The following is a 19,399-nucleotide window of genomic DNA, read 5'->3' on the forward strand; positions in this document are numbered from 1 at the left end:
GGTCCCGCCTCTCCACCTCACCTTCCCCCTCCCCACCTCTTTTTCTCCCTCTCGGCTGGCGATCAGGTGTTTGTTGCCCTTTTTTTTTTTTTTTTTTTTTTTTTTGAGTTGTTTCCCCGGGAAAAAAAAATAGGCAGGAAAAAAACCCAGAAGGGACCGAAAATGAGATGACCGTAGAAGAACCCTCCTTCCCAGGAAGAGCAACGTGCTTTGAATGAGGCTTCCCAGCCTCTTCCACTCCATCTCACACACTCTGTCACTCTGCCTCTCGCTTGTGCACACTGTTGGTATGCGACCTCGGAGGCGACTGCTCCGCCACCTCTGCCTGGGGAGCCGCTGACAGCCAGCGATTGAGCCAGCCCCCCTTCCTTTTTTTTTTTTTTTTTTTTCCCTGCTTTTGCAAACACACACGCACACCCCCAAAGCACATTTAATGCTGATCCACTCAGGCGCCATTATCGGGGGTACGTCTTCGTGGAGTGTTTTGGTTCCTTTTTTTTCTCTTCTGTTTTTTTTTTTTTCTTCCCAGCACCGGATGGTGCAGCATTCCCGGGGCCTGTGGTGTTACGGCTCGATTGCGTTTTATTATTTATTTATCTTTCTTCTTCCTCTCATCACTCCCCCGTCTCCGCTCTCTTGATCCCCCCCGTTTCTCTCCGGGTGCCGGTGCAGAGGACCGCGTAGCAGGATCCCTCCCTCTCCCTTCCACTGATGTGGGACTGATCCTCACCCGCGTGTAGCATGCTGTAGCCAAAAGGAAGAGAGGAGGGGAAGAAAAAAAGAAGAGGCTCTCTTTCCCTCCCTCCCTCTCCCTCGTTTCCCGCGGATTGACTTCATGGCTTCACTGTACCAGCGGTTCAGCGGGAAGATCAACACCTCCCGCTCGTTCCCGGTTCCCCCCGAAGCGAGTCACCTCCTGGGCGGCCAGAGCAGCGAGGAGGACGGCGCTGCCGGCAAGACCCCGCGTCCATTGCAACAGGAAGGCAGCCGGCCCCGCTTCCAGTACCAGTCGCGAAGTGACTGCGAGGAGGAGGATGTAAGCGCCGGTGTCGTTCGCGTGCGGTTGGGTTGGGTTTTGGGTGCCCCCCCCTCCCCGCCCCCTGTCCTGCGGGATGGCTGTGTGCCCCTCTAGGCTGGCAGCAATTTCTTGCGGTTTGTCCGCTCTTGCAGGCGGGTCTTTGCGCTCCTCTTCTTCCCCTGAAGTGCCGGGAATAGTACGGGACGGAGCCCGCTGGGAGTCGAGCGGATCCAGGACCCGCCCGCCCCCGCACTGGCCCCGCAGCTCTCCCTGTTACCGGGCTCCTTGCGCGGCTCTCCGCTCCTGTGGAACGGGGCTGGGGGGCTCGGGGTCAGCACGTTAGGAAACGCCAAGTGCCAGCTCCGTCCGTCTTCCCCCAAGCTACGCGACAAGGCTCCCCACCCCCCTTTTAAAAATTTTTAAAATTTTTATTTTATTATTATTCCGTGTTTTACCCCTTAACACTCTCCTGGGGCAGAAGTCTTCACCTTGTCCGTCCCTCCTCGCTTTCCTGTCAGCCTCCCCCTAACCTGGCAGCAGGGAAACTTTTTAACCACTGAGCAGCCGTTTCTGGGTCTCTCTCTCGCCCCCTCCCCCTGCCCCCGGGAGAGCCCCCGCGGGGAAGCCGCAAACTTCGGCCGCGCACCTTCCGCTCCCGCGCTGCTTCCGAGAGCAGCGACTTCAAAGGGTGCATCTGCATATCGCCTTAGTAACGAGTGACTAATCCGGGCCGCTGGCTGCCTGCTGTGTCCGATGGAGTTAAACTAGTCTGGGTCGACTGCCCCTGGTTCTTTTGGGGTGGCGAGGAGGGGGCCAGGGGATTTGGAAAGCAGAAAGACTAAGAGAAAAAGGGCCAGTGTTAGATCAAAACATGTGGCTCCCCATCGCTGGCTGGTGTTAGGTTTGCAGAGGGATTTGAGTGTGTTTTGCCTCTGTGGAAGCACACACAAGGGGAAGCAAATGGCTGCAGTTGGGAATAATGTTTGTGTCTGTTAAAAATACTTGCCCGAGTGGGACGCGTTAGCTTTGCAGCAGGGTTTAGCTTTGGCTCTGGGAGCCTTCCCAAGCAAGGCACAGCTTCAAGCCACAACAGCAGGGCTGCTTCACTCAGAGGATAGTTGTGCATGCAGGGAAATGTCCTCGGATTATCTTTTAAGTCCCTGTCCATATTTGTAAAGACTTTTGTGGTCCATAGAGCAAGCGCTGACTTCTGTCAGCGATGGGGCCAATCGACCTAAACATCTCCCTGAGGTGAGAGACTGCTGACAGCCCCGGGGGACAGCAGTGACAGGGACCTGAATTGACTCTTCCCTGTGACCCGCTCACCGGCAAAGATCTTGGCACTGCTGCTCCTTGGCCCTGGCCAGCTGCAGGAAGGGACCGTGCCCCTTTCCCGGGCGTCCGCACCCACTCGTGACCCTCTCCCGGTGTGGCTGGGGACACGGGGCCCTTCCCGGCGGTGTGCTGGGCTCTAGGTGTCGCTGCGAGCCAGCGGAGTGCCACCTCCAGGGCTGGGCTCAGGCACATTTCCTCATTGTTTTAATTTCGCTTTCCTGGATTTGGAGACAGCAGATGTCTGGAGCCGCTTCTCTGGTCACCAGAAGCGCTGAGTCCGGAAGCAAAGGAAAGCCTGCAGTTTAGCATGTGCGAGTGATTTGTGCAGAGAGTGTCCAAAATAATATTAATAACAATATTCTTTAACTTCTAAAATGAGAGATTTTTTGTCCTTTTTTTTTTTCTTTTCCTTTTCTCTTCCCCCCTCAGAGTTGTGTGGGTGGAGAGTACTGCTGGGCACTGCTGTCTGTTGAGCGACACTGCTGTCTGTGCCTGCCTAGGTGTCTTCTGCAAGAAAGTGCAAAAAGTGTGGCCAGAAACAGGGATTTGGGGTGACTCCTAAACTCACATAGACACTTTGTGTGAATTGTTTTTAAAGGGGGCAACGTGTCTGAGAAAGTCCCCAGAACTAGGTCGGCAACTCACAGGTGCTCCCGTCCAGCAGACTGGGCAACCTGAGCTGGTGGTCTCCGGCAGAGGGTCGTTCAGGTCGGGAGGATGAAGTCATGACGAACCAGTGGAAATGGTCTTTAAATTGTGTGTTTCCGGGAGCGGCAGTTCCGCTCGCGGGGACAGGCGCCGGCAGGACGGGCAGGACGGCCGGAGGTGTCCGCGGTGCTGAACCGGAGCGGAGTGGGGCGGGGGAGCGGGGTACGGAGCTGTCCGCGCTGCCGAACCCCTCCTGTCCCGGGACACGGGGAGCTGTCCGCGCTGCCGAACCCCTCCTGTCCCGGGTCAGGGGAGCTGTCCGCGCTGCCGAACCCCTCCTGTCCCGGGTCAGGGGAGCTGTCCGCGCTGCCGAACCCCTCCTGTCCCGGGACACGGGGAGCTGTCCGCGCTGCCGAACCCCTCCTGTCCCAGAGAAGGGGAGCTGTTTGCTCTGCCAAACCCTCGCGGAGTGGTGCCGAGGCGAGCTGGCAGTGACCTCTTGCCATCATCCCTGGCGAGATCGGCAGAGACAGAGGGCTCCTTTCCCAGTCCCGTGGCAGCAGTCAGGCTCACTCAGGATTACCAAATGCAGCCCTGGGCATGAGACCCCCGAGAGAAAGGGAAAAGTGAGGCAGAGAGCTGGCAAAGACCAAGGAATAAGTACAAGGAGAGTGGTCTGTTTGTGCAGGGTATCAGGAGTACGTGCTACTGCTCATCATGGGGGAGGGCTTAAGGAGACAGCATTGGAAACTCTTTTTGAAGATTAGACTTCTGTTTTCTGTTTTGTACAAGTGGGGTATTCACACTGTCTTTCATCTTTCGACATCAATGTAGGAGAAAACCCCAGAACTTAAACATATGGAAACAAAGGGCTTTTTCCCTTTCCATACTTGGAAATATCAAAACAAACCTGAGAAAGAGGCTGTTCTGTTCCTAACTTTGTCATGTGATTAATAAAAGGGAGAGAACTGAGTGTATTTTATGGGTTGCTGCTGATGATTTTTCCTATTGAAATATGTGTGCTGTATTCAGCACTGTATTTTTAAGCACCAGCACAGACCTCAATGCAGAAAAAAAAAGGATCTTGCCTTTGAAGGTCACAGTATTGTAAGTAAGCATTCTGTCCACTGGAAGTACTACTGGTGGAAAAATACTATGTGAAATCTATACAGAGTTAAAGAGGAGGCAGTAAGTCCCTAATAAAATTCAAATCAAAACCAATAATGATTTTATATGACAACTGCTGACTTACAGACACCATTGAGACACACCTGAGAACATTATTTCTGTAATGTAAAAGTATAGCGAAGTAGAGGTTGCAACATTCTTTAGAATTTTAAATAGTTTGTACTATGTTTCAACTCATGGCAGTTCTATCAGAAAAATAATATATAGTAGACCTAACTACTGAACAAAACCTGGATTGACTAGTGCAAATTTTTCATGTTAATTTCTAGTCTGATGAGACAATCATGTTATTTATGGGAGGAGTAATAAGGAAACTAGGTTCTGTATAAATGACACCAGAAAAGCACTTCCTAGTTGGCTCTGTGGCATTATTGATATTAAAGTTAATTATTGGAACATCTCTAAACAAAATTCTGATGACATATTTACCTTGTTGTAAGATTAGCTTTTCACTACATTTATTTAGATGAGGAGACATCTGTGAGACCTCTTCGTTCAGTTTAGTGTGGTGGAATAGCAGGTTATGAAAATTTTTTTTAAGATAATTTTCTTTTTTAGATTGATGAGATTACCTTTTAGATGGTAATTTTGATTGGTTTACCTTTTAGACTGATGAGATAAATGCTCTGCATATTGTAAAGTGGAAGGGATTTTCTCTTACACGTTGACTTGGGAACTTTTCTCCATAAGATAGAGCTTCTTCATCTTTTCAAGGCTTCTTTCTTGGCATCACAGTGATTAATGAGTTTAATTTTTGCAGGCAACTGCCAGGAGGTGCTGAGTAAGATGTATCATGCTGATTGTGTGTAATGCCACTCCTTTTAATTACTGGGATGATAACAATGCATTAATCAGGTGCATAAAAAATTCAACACTGTTCTGTAATGTGGAATATTGATCCATTTTATAAGGCACTGATTGTAAAACAATGATCACAGAAGTCTTTTTTAAAGTGAATTTTGTATGATAAGTTATCTGTTAAAGATATTGAATCCTCCAGTGAAACATCATAAAATTTTTTGATATAAAAAGCCACATGCTGCATTCTTACAGGTTCATTACTTAGCCAAAATTCTCTTTGGCTTTAGTAGGTGACTTAAGCATATAAAAAAAGCCAGTCCCAAAGTACAAAAGCTTTCATTCCTGTGAATAGTCTTTCAATAACTGAATTCTGAATATTTCTTTCTTTTCTGCATTTGCGTAAAACTACATTTGGCCATATATTATACTTTGCTAGTTCTGAAATTGATTATTCAGACTGATTTACCTTTTGAGAAGTTTTTCATTCAAATATAAATGGAGATCATTTCGAGATGCCTCAGTGAAACCGTGTTTTGTGCTTCAATAAATTAAGGATTTAGTAAATCAAATATCCTTTGTTAACAGAGTGAGTCTGAGAAAGTGAGACTCAAAACCATCAGTGTAAAAAAAAAAAGGTAATTTGATATGTCAGACTTGCTGTTGCATGTAATTGAAAGTGTTAATTTTCAGTTCATTATTTGTGTAATGGGAAGAGATATTGCCTCCCAGAAATGTGTGTCAAGGACAGTGTTTCAGAAAGTTTGAGGCCTGAGCTGCGGGCAACAGGCATTTCAAAAGTGGGATGTTTTTCTCCTAAAGAGAAGAGTGAATTGATTGTACAGCGGGGGTTGTAGGACTGCAGAAATCCCAGCTTTGTCGTAAGATGTAATAATTTGAATTGTAACCAGAATTCTATCTGTAGATCTGGACTACTGTGTATATGGGCAGAAACTACTGTTTAAGTCTGTAAGAATCTCTTGTTCTGCCTCTTCTTCGTGAGTTTTTGGATGCTGAACTCAGTTATCCTCCAGCTATTAAGATGCAGAGAGCTGGAATGGATATTTCAGTGGAAATAATTAGGCCCCACTAACATCCTGTAACTCACCTTTTGAAAGGAATAAAAATTGCAGCTTACTTCCTTCAAAAGGAATAGTTATAAACCTTATTAAAATCATGGGTTATATTTGCACAGAAGCCCATCACATATTTTGTGATTACTGAATACTGGGCACTCTGATCTGCAGGTGATACACTTTTCATACTTTGCTTTATGGCTATATCTGTCATTAAACCAACTTACGATTTTTGCTGCCAGTTTAAAAGCAGCCTCTGTTTCTGCAGTCTTCCCTAGCCATGGTGATGATGCACACACTAAAAAATCTGCCAGAGAAAATGTATTTTTAAGTATTCAGGAATAGCTGTGTGAAGAGGCTGAATCATCTCTCTGATAGTAGTGAACTGTGCCATAGGTTGGGATACCTCACACAGAGTACTCGGCTCACGTTATTTCTCTCTCTGAGCTGGGAGCTCGAGTGCAGAAACCAGAGACTGAGCCCAGGGTTGGAGCAGCTCAAGTTGGTTTCCAAATGGCTTTTAAAGACATAGGAACTGGGAAAAAACATCTGTGCGTATGTGCTCTTCACCCATTTGTATATTTTTGTTTAGGAAAGGCCAGACTGAAGGCAGTCCTTAGGGTGTGTATCACAGCTTGGAAAGTGCTCTTTGGGACTCAGAAGATTTTTGTCCCTTGAAATAAAAAGCTTTACATTACTTCGGGCTAATATATTTATGCTTGTGTTGGTGCAGTAAAATCTCCCGTTGTAGCTCGTTAACTGCAGGTTGATTTTTCTGGGATTTTTGTCTGATGTGCTGGATGGTTCCCAGCACGCTGCCGTGAGGTACGAGCGTTTTCATCCCGTGACCAAGGGGTGGCAGCGTGTCGTGATCACACCGTTCCTATGGAGTGCTTGGCTTTTCCCTGCTTTTATAGGGAAGCACCAACCACCCACTTGTTTACATACTCACACCTACACGTGGGGGTTCTTCAATTCCTTACTGCTTTCTCTAGGTCTGTTGGAACTGATGGCAGTTCTGTAACTCTCTTTTTCACCTTCAGGGAGAAATATTTGTTTTGACAGCTCAGACAAAATGATTCAGCAATAGTTTTAAGCGGCCCCTTATTCAGACATGGAGGAAGGAGGAAAGAAACAAATCTTCCTTCTAAGGGAATGTTTTTCTCTTTTCTCCGAAAGGAAAGCAAATAAGACGCCAGTATTTTCCCAAAAGCCTCTTTCACTCACAGTGGGTTGTGATACACTGTATCTTTTCAAAAGCAATAATAATAATTTAGGTTTGTAGTTTCAAGTTATTTCAAAAGATTTGTGGTCAAATACAAAAATACATACTGGAATATATTTCTTAGTTAGATGCACAAATACTTATTTTGGATCAGCTTTTTAACAGATGTGTTCACCTTTGAAAACGTTATGTGTATTCATTAAATTGTGGGTGTTTGGTACTGGTAGGATTCAGTGTGGGTGAGTTCACTGAGTTAAAGCATATTTTGAGTGTGTGCATTCATCTATATGAATAGATCACTGGGCCATAATCTTTACTGCCAGTATATAACTATAAAAGAGAGTCAGAATGAGCATTGGGCTCATGGATATTTCACAGCACAGAGCAGTGCAGAAGGGAACAGAGGGAGAGTGTGCTAGTACAGTCCAGTAAGGTGTTCTGAAGGGGGAATGGGCACTGGTTTCTCTGTAGTGGAAAGACAAGTCCTTCACAACCTTTCCACCTATAGAGCATTTGGGAACCTAAATTTTCCACATGAAAACCAGAGTTTTAATTACATCTTACTTTTTAAAGCACTTTAATTTAGAGACATTTCACAGTTTATTTTGTTAAAAATAGCATTTGAAAGTCTTCCCAAATATTACAGCAAAGATCAATGCAGTTTATGAGCCTCAGGAAACCTGCAGTGTGGAGTCAGGGGGAGAGGTAGAGAGGGGCCTGGTACTCACTCATTCACTCAGGAAGCATTTAAGTTTACACAGAGGTACTGAAGTGTGTGAGGTAATCTGAAAAATGCCGATACTGTGACTCTCTGCTGATGAATATGGTTTTTAATTATTTATCCCTCACATAGAGTAAATTATTTTACTCTAAACAAGGTGCTTGTTAGTAGAGCTCAGCTATTACATAGATTCTTCCACGAGCTGCAGTCTCTGTACCTTTTCAAACTGCACTTATTATTATCTTCACTTTGCTGATGGAGAGTTGGAGGCTGAGGTGGCACATGGACAGTTCATCTCAGCTCTGTGGCAGTGATGGTCTGCTGTGGCTCAGCCTTGTGAGCTATTGCAATTTCTGGTTCTGGGCCCCAGGGGCTTTAAGACTAAAAATTGTCCCAGTTATCATCAAGGATATTCTTACAGGTGTAAAACTAATTGTGAAGTCTGGCACATTTGAATCTTTGCTGTATCTAGCACTCATTTCTAACAGTTTTGCTGTGGCATTTCAAATGTCTGATGTTTCCTTCTAGCTCTTCAAGGCTTTGGAGTTTGCTTTGAGCAAAAGGAGATTTAAAGCATCCAAAAGGAAGGACAGGAGTACCTTAATGCTTTCATTATAATATTTCAGGGAGGGGGTGGTTTGGGGCTTTTTATATTTCTTTTCTGTATTTGTCAATAGCATCTGCTCCAGCATTTCAAGCAGATTTCAATCTAGGCAGACCTCAAAAGCAAATGCAAAATTCTCCCCAGGCTTTCTCTCTTGGATGTACAGAGCTACATGAAATGGAAATGCAGCAGTGGGAAATTCCTGGTAACCTCAGCTCCAGTTATACCCCAGTCATTAATTTTAAAGTGTTTATGACAAAAGTATGTACGTGTTCCTTATTTTCCATTAAAATAAGCTCGAACACTCTATAAAAGAACATAGCTCTGGTATTTTGGTCAGAGCAGAAATGAAACCTACGCAGACTGAGCAATTACAGATGTTGCTGCAGTCTCCAAGCCCTAGATCTGAAGACACTTGGTGAGCAGAACCCGCAGGAGGTGTACACAGGATCCCTGTGCCTGCTTCTTTCCTCCTGTCCCGCAGAGACAGAGGGAGAAGTCCAGCAACTGGGCAGCAGCAGGAGGTTTATTGCTGCCTGTTGTCCCTTCTCAAGGGTATAAGCAGTGGTTTGCAGAGCCCAGTCTGTACAGTTCGTGTCTGTGAAGATGAATTCAAGTGTCCTGCAGTGCCTCTGGCTAAGGGGGACTAAAAAAGACTTTTATTTATAAGGTCAGCCTTTGGTAAAAGAAAAAGTATGACCTGCTAACAGTATCAAAACAGACATTTATGCTTGTACCAGGGTTACAGAAAAGGACTCTGGTGGCAGCTGCTGCTGCTGGCTGGATAGGGTGGTATGAGAGGTGGCTCTGGGCTGGATGGCTCTTCCCATTTGCTCCCAAGACTTCTGAATCCCTTCTATGCCACAGAGGCAGCAAGCACAGCTCATCTCTTCCTCTCTCCCATCCCTCAGCCCTACCTCATAGGAGAATTCCATGGTTTTTGCACTGCTGGGAAGTCATGAGTCAGTTCTTCCTCCCTATCTAACAGGTGGCTGCTGGCAACCTTATCTCTCTGTGCCCTGGCGCCTAAGGATGGATATCCCAGCAAAACCCAGGATGGCTCCACTCCAGCCACTGTCCAGTGATATTCCCTCAGGCATTGCTCCTGCCTGTGTCCGTGCCCTCCTCTCAGGATAGGCAGGTTGGGTTATCTTGTGTTTCAGGGGAGCACAAGGAGACTTGAGCAGAGAGCAAAGAGGGTGTTGGGATCTGCTTTAAATAGTGTTTGACCTCTTGCATAAGAGACTGATTGTCCCAAGATAAGTTTATTGCATACACTGGTCTGAGATTTGCGCAGATTGCTCGTGAGATTATGTTTCATGTGACTGTAGAATCCTATCTTTATTTGTTTGTAATTTATTGCTAAATCTTTCCTCATGTTTCTGTATAACCTGTACTAAATACGATTAGGTTTTGATTTTGTTTTTCTATTCCTATTTCATCTAGGTGCTAGAAAAGAAAAGCAATATTTAAAAGAACGAATTTCTATTACTTTGTTCTTAGGGAAGCTGTAGAAATCAACAACTATGTTGCTATGGACACATAAATGATTTACAGTGAACCAAAGATTTCCACTTTTACTACTCTTACTCCTAGGCATATTGAATCTAAGCACTTTATTGACACCGTTCCTCTGCCTGCTCTATATTAACTCCTTCTTTTTCTTTTTTTTTTTTTCTTTTTATTTTTTTTTTTTTATTTGGGTGTAATCCCAGATACAAGAGGAGACACATGGAGAAAACACTAAAGGTATTATAGTTCTTCACAATGGTGTCTCTGATAAAGTGGGTGCTGTTGAAGCAGCTTCTTTGTTCTGTTATGAACTGCAGCACAAACACTTGTCAGAACACATACAGTGAGTCATTGCAAACAAGAGTAATTAATTAAAACTGACAGAGCCAAGGTTTAGGATCACAGTAACCCCATCTATTGAACTTGCCTTGTTTATACTCCCTGTGTTTGAGTGCAGTGTGATTGGAAGAGGCTTCTTCAAGGAGTGGGTGATTCTCACTGATTTCTGGGCACATTTATATACCTTCTCTTTGAGGAGGCATGGATCAGTGGTAGAGCATTGGAATAACTATTAGGGAAGTCTTGCAGCTCCTGGGTCTGCCACTGACCTGCTGCATGACCTTCAGCCAGTTATTTGCCCCTGGGAGGCATGACCTGCATGTGTTGGGCACCATAAAGGAATCAGGGCTGTGACTTTGTTGCTTCTCTGTGGTGGTGCAGAATTAAATAATTTTTGCTTTTGGCCTAAAGCTTCAGGCTAAAAAGAACCCATAGATAGAAACATGAGATTATTAACAATTAGTAGTGCAGTCATTAATTCTGACAGTGGCAACATTTGTGGGAGCATTGCTAATAACCAAAACAGGCCCTGATTGTCCTTGTTTATGGCGGGCTAAAGGTCTCCTTCATTACAATGTTTCACTGGCAGTGCCAGGAACTGATAATCACTATAATGCACATTTTTTCTTTTAGCTAAGAAAAGCTAATAAGCATCTGTAGTTTTGAAAATGTCAGATTGAGCCAAAGTGCATGCAATTAGATAAGGATAATGTAGCAGATAATAAGAAGATACATGATACTGGATGAGCAGTTATCAGACTGTTGTGCTTTGGCTGCAGGAGTGCTACGTGCTGTGTAAAAGGAAGTGGTGCTTGGTTGAGGGGAAACATGCCAAGAGTTGTCACAAATGGAAATGGGAGCTAATGTGGTAAAGTGACAAGGTTGGTCCTGGGGGAGTGTAAATATGGATGTCAGGCTTTTGACAGATGGAAGGGTTGTCTGGGTTAAAAGTCATGTACTTGGGAGGTGGGAAAGCCCACTGAGGAAAAAAAAAGGAAGCAAATATGGAAAGGAAGACGGGCAGAATGGAATAATTTGTTGTTACTGTCTCTAATGTTTCTTTTTTCCTTTTTTCAAAGACTCTCTGCCTTGTGTATGTGTGGTGTCTGGGCTGTTCTAGCAGGTTTAGTGTGCTAAAACCTTTCTGAGACAACTTCTTTGCCCAAAAGGAGACACAGACATGATGCACTCATTAAGTGTGAATTTTCAATCAGTGTCCTCAGTTTGCCTCTGGGGGAAAGAATGAGGCAGACTCTGGGAGCAGAGTTAAAAACAAGAGGATGAGAAACAGACAAGGGACAACAAAGGAAAAGAAGAAAGAGGAAAGCCACGAGGCACAGAACTGGATGCCAACTCTGATACTGGAAGAGATGAAATTTTGATTCTAAAATTTTTTTTGTTTTAGGGCAAAATATTTCTTGTGGCTGAGACAGAATATTCCATATTTTCCCTTTCTTCCTACTTAGCCTAATCTAGCAGCTAGCTCTCGACAGAAGGGCAGGTTCTTTGTGATCCAAGAGAATAGGGATTTTTGTCTGATGTTTTTTCCTGAAATGTCTCTTCTACTCTTATTCCACCTCTCATGAAGTATTCTGATGCCTCCAGAGGGAAGAGACTAGAAGCCATTTCTGCTGTATTTTGGTTCTATAATAACTTTTACCATTTTTTTTCTTTTTAGAATTCTCCAAGTATTTAAAATCTTTATAAAATACCTGACAGAAAATCTGTATAGTTCTCATCCTCTCCTCTTCTGTAATGTCTTCAAGACCTTTAAGAAGATATTCTATAAATACTTGTGACTAGCTATGTAGCTACACGTTCAGTCTTAGGGAAAAAAAATTATTATCCTTATGATATGTTTGAATTTTAAATAACAAATTCAAGGTATGTTTTGTCAGAAAAAATTGTCCCTTTAAATTGCAGCTTACACCAGAATATATCCTTTTTTGGTGTACTTTCAGCCTTGATTACCTGTGTTTGTATTACAGGGTTGTATAGAAGGGTGTGTTTGATGTTTGGAGAGGTCTCTAGGAGAATCATAGAATCACATAATTGTTTGGGTTGGAAGGGATCTTAAAAATCATCTTTCCCATGGGCAGGGGCACCTTCACTGTCTGTGACAGTTCAAACTCGGGGGGGGGGGGTTTGAAATTCTCTTCCCATGAATGTTCAGAGAAGGTAACATCCCATTCCCAGGATGTGAATCCAGAGCACATATGAACATGGCCAAAACGGTTATTTTTGTTATTGTTGTTGTTTTCTCTTTTATTTTTACAATTCAGTCAATAGCAAGTTAAATGCTTCTCAGTAAGTTGTTCTTCTCCAGGCATTGGGCAAAGTTCATCTTAGAGGAGAGTGAAAGGAGAGGAAATCCACGGTCTTGTCTCATGTTGGGTCATGAGTGAACACTTTCTTTCTCTCACAGACACGTTTCTCTCGTAACAACTGCACAGCTCTGTAGTGGCTCTCCCCTTTTTGGGTGAGCTAGAAAGAAGTGCCTCATGGCACTGGGCAGAGAAGGTGAAGGTCAAGAGCAAAGTTAAAGCCAGTTTAATCACACTCTGTAAATCTGCATGTGAAATCCCTCAAATTGTAATCATGTTCCTTCACTGTCTCTCCCTGTCTGTGCTAAGCTGGAGCTCTTCTAGAAATTAGCTTTTGGTAGATAGCACATGGCCAGTGAGCTGGAAGGATGTGTGAGAATGCCACAGTCAGCTTTTTAACTGTGCAGCTTAGTGTAAAATGTAGGGAGCAGCAGTGTGAATCGGAGGATTGAATTTGCCCTGAAAGTTCCACAAAAGGCTCCTCTTTTGCTGAAGACAGATTGTGCCAGTCCAACCCGAAAAACTGTAATTTAATTTGAAAGCACCGTTCTGCATTCCTTTCACCTGATCTCGATTGGTGACAAGCCATAAAATTTCTCTGTGCTCCGCTGGAATTTAATAGATGAGAATCCCCTCACTTCATAAAATGATTAAAAGCACTCCAAATGTATACTATTAGCAAGACTTCTGTGAGACAACTCAATCAGCAGGCTTCAGGGCCCTTTGAGAAAGGTTTTGTGAGCATTGCTTGAAAGGCAGATTGCTGAGATAGGTAATAATTGAGGGAAAGACTAATAAACTGCAAGACAAAGTAACTTAGAGAAAAAATGATAAAGGATGTGTGTAACAGAGGTTTTTCCTGTTTGCCACAATGCTGAGAAGATGAATTGTACAAGGATCAATGTCTCTAGCAGGGATAAGTGATAACTGTGGGGCTCATTTTGGCGGCAGCCCGCTCCTGTGTTTTTCTTTAACCAGCACCTTGGACAGCACTGAAAAGCAGAAAGAAGCAGTTTGGTTTTCTGTGTGCAGCCTGTATCTCATCTAGAAAACTCATCTTCCTCCAGCATGTTGGATCATAAACCAAAAACTGAATCCACTTTCATGAAATGTTTGTAAGTAATGAACCATTTCAGGACCGTTCTGTTTTGCTCAGGGCATTTCTACAAACAGAAGAAGGATGATTTATCGACTGATTGTAAAATACATCTTGGGCATTAGGGACTGCCTTTCCTCTCTCCCTCTCCCTCCTTTCATACAGGCTGGCTGTGACTTTCCAAACAAGCAATAAAATGTGCCTGTTTTATTTTCCTATTCCATTTGTTTTCGTGAATGCCAAGCAAAGGCTAGTTAAGCGGTAACTGGGCAACCAGATATTTGGAAACTGAGCCTCTTAACATCAGTTTAGATGCCCCAAATTGCTAAGATTGGGTGAAGAAATCTGGTGGCTGCTTTTAATCAAATGGGTTATTTGAGAGTTTGTCTATTGACATCACTGAACTTTCTGATGAAAACTTAGAATATATCTCATAGTTAGTCTTCTCTTTTCTTCCTCTGGAGCTCAGAGCAGTCCAGAAAGGTACAGCACCAAAATATGTTCTTTACATCACAGTGACATAACTTTCAGAGTTTCCAAATGTAAATTTGTGTACTTACTAAAAGGCAAAGAGGCTTTTTGTACTTAATAGGTCTTATCTCTTATCAAAGCAGGAGGTGAGAATTTTCCATGACTTGGACTCTCCCTTTCCCTTATAATGGCTGAAGTGGAGAATCTGTCCATCCTCAGGATATCTATCTAGGAGAAAGTTTTGTTGTCAGACTGAGGCATTTCCATCATTTTTCTTGGTCGGCTTCAATTATCACTGATTCTCATTTGTTCAGGTCAATGGGCCCTTCTCTGGAGACAGTAAAGTTTTTTAAAATGAAGGATATTGTTGAAATAAGAATTGATGGCTCTAATCTGGTCATAAATTGTTTTAGGCAGGAAATAACAAGATTTTTAAGATCTTGCGCATTGAAGTATTGAAATAGTCTTCTACAAAGACTGGCCAAAGATAAAAATTATATCTAGCTTTAGTCTAGATCTAGAAATCCTACTTTTATGTGATTGTATACCTGCCCTTGGAAGCAGAGAAAACATAGGGGCCACTATTTCAACTAAATCTATTGAAATTTTACATGAGCTAGTGAAGATGTCTCTTCCTCCAGCTAGGTAACAGGAACTCAGTTTTGATTATACAGGATAAACATCTTCTCAGAGAATCTCCTGAAGAGGTAAAGGTTATTAGATTCTTGTTTGTTAAAAAAAAAAATAAATAAAATGGGTTATACAGGGCTGAATCTGCCCTCTGAACATATTTTTAAGGTAGTTCAATCAGGTTTGTTTGAGAGTCCCTTGATTGCTGCATTTCCAACAGGACGTGTCAGATGTATATAATATTTCTTTAAGCATTTCCAGCTACCTCCCCTGTAGGCCAAGCACTTTTACATTTCCAGAGGCAAGATGTCTGTCACTAGGAGGGCAGCAGCATCTATAGACATTTACGCTGCAAATGTTCTGTGTGGGGAAATCTAGTTCAGAGCAGTTCTTTTCCTCTTATTGTTGTAGAATTGTATGTTCTTCTTTTTCTCTTGGCTTTAGTGTTTCTGCACAGAGTCACAGAGTCCTTTATAGACAGTAGCTTTGCCTGTCTCCATAACAAAGGCAGATTGCAAAGAAAAGCCTAAGGATGAGAAACTCAAAAGAATATCAGACAGTTTGTTTTCTATTACAGGACCACTACAGTGTATGAACGTTATCTCCAGACTAGGTGAGTTGCAGATTTTGGTATCTGAAGAGAATTTAGTAGCTCAATGCATTCAAATGATCGAGAACACTGAAATGAGTTTGAACAGCCTTACTGAGTATTTTCCTTTTTTAATACAAATCACCCCCAGGCCATAGGAGCAGTGCAGTTCATGTGACAGAATTGCCCAGCTGTAAGCACCCAAGTTCATTAAGTCTCTGTGACTCAGAAACAGGCAGAGCAAGAGTTCACTTCATGTAGGAACACACCCGAAGCCCTTCAATGGCTCATTGCGCTGTATGGGTTCAGAGTGGGTTTAGCATGCATTGGAAGCTTACAGAAATAAAACACAAATTGTTTTAGAGACCCCACCCAGAGGAGAAAAACTGCCCATTACTGTGTGCCGTTTTCCTAGTGAGAAGTCTGGGATTGGTTCTCAGCCTTGTTCCAGACCCCATCTCTGAGCATGAGCTCTTGGCTGTTGCTGCAGACCCAGGAGGGGTCTCCTCTCTCCTATCCTTTCTAAACACAAGGAAACACGGGAAAGTTGGAAAAAAAACTGAGGAAAAGTGAATGTGGCTGGGTGGTGGTGGTAGGAAGAGTGCTGGGATGTAGGGCTCTGCTCGTCAGCAGATGGTGAGTGTAAATCTTCCCCAAGAAGGTGTACCACAGGCAATGCCAGGCGATTCCTGTTAGCTTCTTCCCCTCAGAATCCCTGGTGCTGATTTTTCAAGCTCACAGTGGGCTCAAAATATTGCCAGTGTAGGAAGGGCTGTGAGCAGCTGTGTCCTTTGCTGTGTCCCTGAGCACTTGTGAGAACTTGACCTACGGCACAGACTGGTTTAATGAAGCTACTTCTTCAAATAAGTGATGACACGCATACGTGTGAAGAGGTTTGATGTAGCAAGACTGCTCTGAGGCAGGAAATTTCATACCAATTATTCACTGGGAATAATTCACTGGCCAGCATTGGGAGAGGAGAACAGTCCTCTCCGTTTTTGAGCAGTGCAGGAGGGGAACAGCAGAAGTGGTGCTTTCTGAAATGGGTGCAGAGGGGAAGCAGTGGCGGTGGTGCCCTCTCAGTGTGGTTAGAGGCAAAGGATGCAGGCAACAGCTTTGCACAAGTGCAGAGGAGTGGATTGGGTTGATGTTGAGAGGGTGGAAACTGCCAAAGTAATCTCCAGGTGTCATCCCAACAGCAGAGGGAAGGCAATCTGCATGTGAGCAGTACATCAGCCAAACCCATGGCTGTGGCACGTGGCTGGGAGTTAGAGAGCTGGCTTCTCTTCCTGCGTGGCATTTAATTTTTTGGGAACATTTAAATCCCTGGCAGATTTTCCAGAAGATTTTGGTTATGCAATAAGAGTAATCCGATAGTGTTTCTACACTGCTGTTAAGATGAAGTGTTCCAATTATATCCTATAATCTTACTTGAGTTTTCTGTTCTTGATGGTTTTTCTAAGCCTTGGGCTAAAAGGCATTGTGATAGAAATTATTCACCCAACAAAATGTCCAAACTGTAAAGCACTAAAACTCTTTCCTTTTTTCCCTACTTCTCAAGATGGCAAAGATCAAGCAGTAGAGCTTATACTGCTTGAAAGTGCTAATATGTGTTGAAGACTCAGGATTTTTAGGTTTATTTGAGCTGGAATTTCACATGCCACCAAACACACAGTCAATCTAAATCAGTGCCTCCCCAGGGCCGTGTCTGCCCAAGGGATGAGGGTCCCTCGTGCCAAAGCTGCATGTGCAGGGCTCAGTGTAATGCTCTTGTGGAAGAGCTGAGGGTACCACAAGCACTTTGTTGTGCTCATGCAGTGCAAGCTTTCACCTGCTGATCATTCATATTAGTTAGAACTAATTTACCTGCTGATCAGTCACCCTGCTGTAAACCTTCAGGTGCTGGTAGAGGTTTTTCAGGGCTCCATTACAAACCTCTGTATGATATTACAATCTACATCAGAGAAATCACCACCATGTCAGGCACTCAAAAAATATCGGTGGTGCTGGACTTACCATTGCTAGTGAATCCCTTCATTCATTTTTGCTTGTACTCAGTACTCTAATTTCCTTGTGTGCTTTGAGTGTCTTTAATTAAATGATTGCATGTCACTGTGGTTGTGTTTGGTTGTTTTGCACAGGACCCCTCTTCCTGTGCTCACAGTCCTTTGATGAAAAGCTCTCCAACATTGCATTTTCTGCCTGTTGTTTAATGTATGGCCCTAGGCCTTAATCTGCTCTCTCTTCAAACACTGTTTAATCTTCTCTTTGGCTCTTTTCTAGCATTTACTGCCACAATTTTTGAATGCTAATGATTTTTTTTTCATGGGACAGTTGCTGAGTATGAGGAGGGTTTTATTCCCTGAGCTAAGGAGCAATTCTTAAGGTATCCTAAACACCAAAATATAAAGACTATTTTTGTGAGAGTTTAAAACATGGATCTGTGACCTCAGTGACAGTGCTGACCCTCAGCATTTCTCAAATAGCATCAGAAGTCCCAGAGGTGAACATTTGTGAAGTAAGTGACACTGTAGTGCTCACTTAGCAAAATTCAGCTTAAATGTTTTGCCCAGCATCACAGAATCTGGCTGTATGAGAGACAGGGAAATCATCTGTGTCTTTAGCATGTCCTGCTGAGTCATGAAATTGTCCCTCCTCCATCTTTCCAGCTCAGTACTTCATTTACTGCATGCTGCTGCTTTCCAGTCATGCATGTCACCATGGGCCCCACTAATTCCCTCATGAGGCCTTTGCATTATTTTTATTGCCTTTGCTTGAGGACGAGGCTAAGTTAAGATTGCATTGGACTGTATCAGTTTTACAGAGACCCCCAAAAATGTGCTGTGCTTAGAGGTAAACCAAGACTTGTAGGGAGAAGTAGTATTTTTCATTAGGGTAACAAGTCTTGTGGGTAGAAAAAATTTGAAGTACACTTGCCCTTCAGATTCCTCTTACATCAGCTGACTTCCTCCTAAAAACGACACCTCTTTTATGTCCCCAGCTGAGGCTACAGAAACAGCCCCCTCTTACAAAGCAATCAGGAAAACAAGAGGTGGCATTACATGTCAGCAAATGGAGTCTCCAGTGGTTCATTATTAGATTAAATGCAGGAGAGTGACTCCAGACCTTTGAGTTAGCAGAGTAACTGAAAATAGTTTTGTTCTCACCCTCTCTAAGAATCAGCTGTTGTGGGGAAAGAGGTCCCTTATCTCTCTAGTGTCGTAGTTGTCAGAATGCAGGAAACATGTCATGAATTGGGAATGCTGAATTCTTTTCTGATAGCAAAGGGTGTATTTTAGTTATTTCTACCGACTCATGAGGAAATCAGACACACAGCTCTGACACCTTTCCATTGTCTGTTCCCTTTTGTATGCATCTGACTATCTTCTGCAACATGCATTACCAATAAATTATTTTGGTAGAACTTACCTTTCTGTTGGTATTCATACATTTCCTGGGTGATGTGATGTTTACTGGGGTAATTAGGTAAACTTAGCTGAGCTGTTTTCCAAATAAACTGTATACTTTCTAAACTCTCTGATTTCGGTTTACATTAAACTGACAAGGTTGTCCTGACTTTAGGGACAGTTTTGGCAATGACAATTTAATTTAGACTAAATTAAAATAGAAGAAGGGAGTTTTAGCAATCTGTCCAGATGGGTGAAATCATCTCTCAGAAAGTTTCCTAATCCCAAATACACAGGATTTTATGGGTGTGCTTTATTGAAGTCCTACCACCTCATATAGATAATTAAAGAATCCTAGGAGCAAACTTTTAAACCCAGGTATCCAACTTTCCAAGAGCTAGACCCCCATGGCTGAGAA

General features: G+C 43.4%; 1 protein-coding gene across 1 annotated transcript in view; it reads left to right on the top strand.

Annotated features, from left to right (window-relative positions):
* Positions 1–835: 835 nt before the first annotated feature.
* The window catches only part of DPP6 (dipeptidyl peptidase like 6), a gene marked incomplete at both ends in the record, with an annotated part of 396,779 nt that continues 378,215 nt past the window's right edge, over positions 836–19,399 (top strand). Inside the window, one exon of the mRNA XM_082277080.1 lies at positions 836–1,036. Within this exon, the coding sequence (XP_082133206.1) occupies positions 836–1,036 (201 nt within the window). The remainder of the gene's footprint in view (positions 1,037–19,399) is intronic.

This window comes from Coloeus monedula (genome assembly GCF_965178545.1).
Source record: "Coloeus monedula genome assembly, chromosome: 1".
NCBI classification, from domain to species: domain Eukaryota; kingdom Metazoa; phylum Chordata; class Aves; order Passeriformes; family Corvidae; genus Coloeus; species Coloeus monedula.